The sequence below is a fragment of the Cupressus sempervirens genome, chromosome 3 (genome assembly GCF_028749045.1).
Source record: "Cupressus sempervirens isolate cs-2001-9-10 chromosome 3, ASM2874904v1, whole genome shotgun sequence".
In the NCBI taxonomy this organism is placed as follows: domain Eukaryota; kingdom Viridiplantae; phylum Streptophyta; class Pinopsida; order Cupressales; family Cupressaceae; genus Cupressus; species Cupressus sempervirens.
Genome location: NC_143120.1, coordinates 865,575,628 through 865,578,775, shown reverse-complemented (window position 1 = coordinate 865,578,775; position 3,148 = coordinate 865,575,628). Strand labels below are relative to the sequence as shown.

General features: G+C 34.0%; 1 protein-coding gene across 1 annotated transcript; it reads right to left on the bottom strand.

Moving 5' to 3' along the window:
- Window positions 1-358: 358 nt before the first annotated feature.
- Window positions 359-1,347, bottom strand: LOC149569514 (toll/interleukin-1 receptor-like protein). The gene is made up of 2 exons (XM_089816936.1): window positions 767-1,347; window positions 359-461 (listed from the first exon to the last, which is right to left on the bottom strand). Exons 1-2 carry the CDS (start codon window positions 1,345-1,347, stop codon window positions 359-361), a joined length of 684 nt encoding a protein of 227 aa, XP_089673062.1.
- Between the last annotated feature and the right edge of the window lie 1,801 nt (window positions 1,348-3,148).

Genomic DNA, 3,148 nt, shown 5'->3' with positions numbered 1-3,148 from the left:
TCAATAAAATAGAATAACAAGTGGCTTCATGGTATGAATTGCATGTTGGCTTAGATTTTAATAATAATATACATCCAAACTTTTCTAAGGCAAATGCATTATAATACATAATCAATATTCTCAAGGAAATTACCATCAACAAAAGTCATATGCACTTTGCACTGTTTTCATTAAGCAAATTTGTTCCATGGAGTTTCTTTTGGCGTTAAAATACATATGCATAAAATTAAAGTTATTTAAGATTTTATTATTATAAATCAATAATTAGAGTAAATTTTTATATATAAATAATTAGATTGAGTGGATGCATATTTCAATCCTTCCATCAAACTATTTACAATTGTCTATGACGACAATATTATTCTTTTAAGTTGGTAGTTGTCTCTTTTGATTGAAATCTGAGCTTATCCATAAGTTCTGATACATTTATAGCAATCTGCTCCAACAGCTCTCCTTGATCTCTGTAACACATAAAATCTAAATCTAAATATTAACAAATTATTGACCATAAAGAATAATAGCACAATTAATTAATTGTACACATACATTTTAATAAGACATAAATAATAATATTACATACTAACAGAAGAATTATGCTTGAGAAAAAAGTGACTGTTTAACATTTTTGGTCTAGAAATTAAGCTCAGTATGTGATGTTTAAGCCATTCCTATAAATAATTAGATAATGGTCCATACATATATAAAATAAATTACTGCAATAGTTAAAAGAGGAAATAGGGAAATAGAAAAAGGAAAAGAAAATTACCCTCTAAAAATATAGCCCTTTATGTATGAAACTCGATGAAGTGCATTCTTCCATTCCTCAAGAACATGGGGTTCTATATTTCCAGTGTGTTTGTGCATTTGGAAGGCTCGAGAATACCCACTCTTCTCATCTCTCATTCGAAGCTCTGAAGGCTCAACCCCATAAAATACTGGTATTATGGGAGCCCCTGTTTTCAGTATCATCTCAAACTCCTTCAAGCACCAAACTGACTCTGCATAATTAGCAGACAAGATGACAAGGTGCACATTTGCTGAATAAATTGCCTCTTCTATTGCTTGTGGTATGTATTCTCCAGCTGGAATTGAATTCTTGTCAAGAAACACTTTGAATCCCTTGTTGTGAAGATTGTGAAAGATGAGGCTGGCCACAGATTCTTTCACATCTGCCCCACGATGGTTCAGAAATACATCATATTCAGTGACAAAATGGTAGAGATTGGAAGGGCAAACACAATTTGGATTATTGAAAGCACAGGTAGAGAGAGCACATTGGGGATTATTGAAAGTGCAGATTGAAGAGAGAGTGAGGCAGAGTGCTGAACAATGCACAATAATTTCCATCACAGCAAAGTGAGAGAGAGAGAGAGAGGGAGGGTCAGAGCACATTTTGGGGAAACAAGTGTGTGAATATATTATAATTGTATAGAACGTAGATCATCATTGAATAAATATTTCTGAGTGCGACACTAAAGAAGGCATAGATTTTTACAAATAATTTTGGATAATGGGGCTCGGGCATTGAATCAAGATTCAAAAAGATTTGGAAGAGAGATTTTTCAGATGCAAGAATCCTCTTCAACAGCGATGGTGCGGAAATACATTGCATGTTCATTGATACACTCTAATACCTTACTATTACAATTGATAAGGAAAGATTCTTTCTTAGTAATGAAAAATTCTCTTGCCTCCTTGCCTGCGAAATTCTATGCTTGTTAAATGCGACAAATAAGTTTTCATGTCGGTGCTTATAGGTACTTACAAAGGGAGGCAATGTAAATCATCTTTCATCCTATATTGTCTTGTTCATTTCAGGTGCTTTCCCTCAAACAAAAACATTATGATGCATGGGATCCATTTCCTTTTCACCTGGACTTAGTATTCTTCCCATTACGAATGCCAGCTCTTCAAATATTGACAGTCATGTTGTCTTGCATTTTGTGTCCAAATTCTACGCTCTCGATTTGAATCGAAGATTGGTTCACTTGATCATTTGTACCAGACCAAATGGTACGCCCATATCTGTGAATAGGGAGACGTAGAAATGAAAAGAAGATTGCAGGTCAAGATATGGGCGTACGATTTCGACGACATCCATCCATATCTTACAATCAAATCTCAATATCCGATGAGTACTATGCCAGCATCGCTGCTAATTAAATCTCATCATCGAATCTTAGCAATTTGATATATCATATCTTTTCTATTTTCATGGTGGGGATTGTAGCGACGCGTGACAAACGTAGGAAAAGCGACAAATTAACCAATGCTGGCACGATATTTATCACTTGGCAAAATGCTGGATGACATTGATGTTTAGAAGTTCAGATGGTTATCTTTAGAACAAAAGAAGAAAAAATTTGGTAAATAAGGTGAGCTATGGAAATTTTCTTTAAAAATAAATAAATTAGTGAATGGTCTAAATATCATATACTAAAGTTTGATTTTCAGATTAAAAGTATTAAATAGTTGAAATTAATTTATTTTGTCGATTTTCTAAATGTTTAAGGATGGCTGATAAAATACAGTCATTCACGTCCAAAGTTGAAATTGTTGGGTGATGCGACGCGCTCCCCTGCCCACAGGTGGTTAATTATGTGGTGTTCCATGTTCACTAACAGTCATGGCTTTTGGTGCAACGGCAAATGGGCCTTACAATTGGTATCAGAGCCTGGTTTTGGCTTGGTCATGGGTTCAAATCTCCCCGGTGCCTGCCTGACCCACGTAAGCACCTGGTATGCGCGTTGAGGGGGAGATTGTTGGGTGATGCGATGCGCTCCCCTGCCCACAGGTGGTTAATTATGTGGTGTTCCATGTTCACTAACAATCATGGCTTTTGGTGCAACGACAAATGGGCCCTACAGAAATTTGATTGTCATATGAATTTTTTGAATGACACAATGATCATTTCAATGTATTTTACTTTACATTTTAAGAAATATATTGATTGTCAAAATTTTAAATTTTTATCAATAATTTAATAAATTACCTTATATTAAACATTATATCAATATAATTAGTATTACATATATAAAAATAAATAAATAAATTATTCCTAAATATTTGAAGTCTATGATTCACTATGAGCAAGAAGGAGATTTATTCTATTGACATGAAATGTGAAATTAGAAAATAGGTATACATA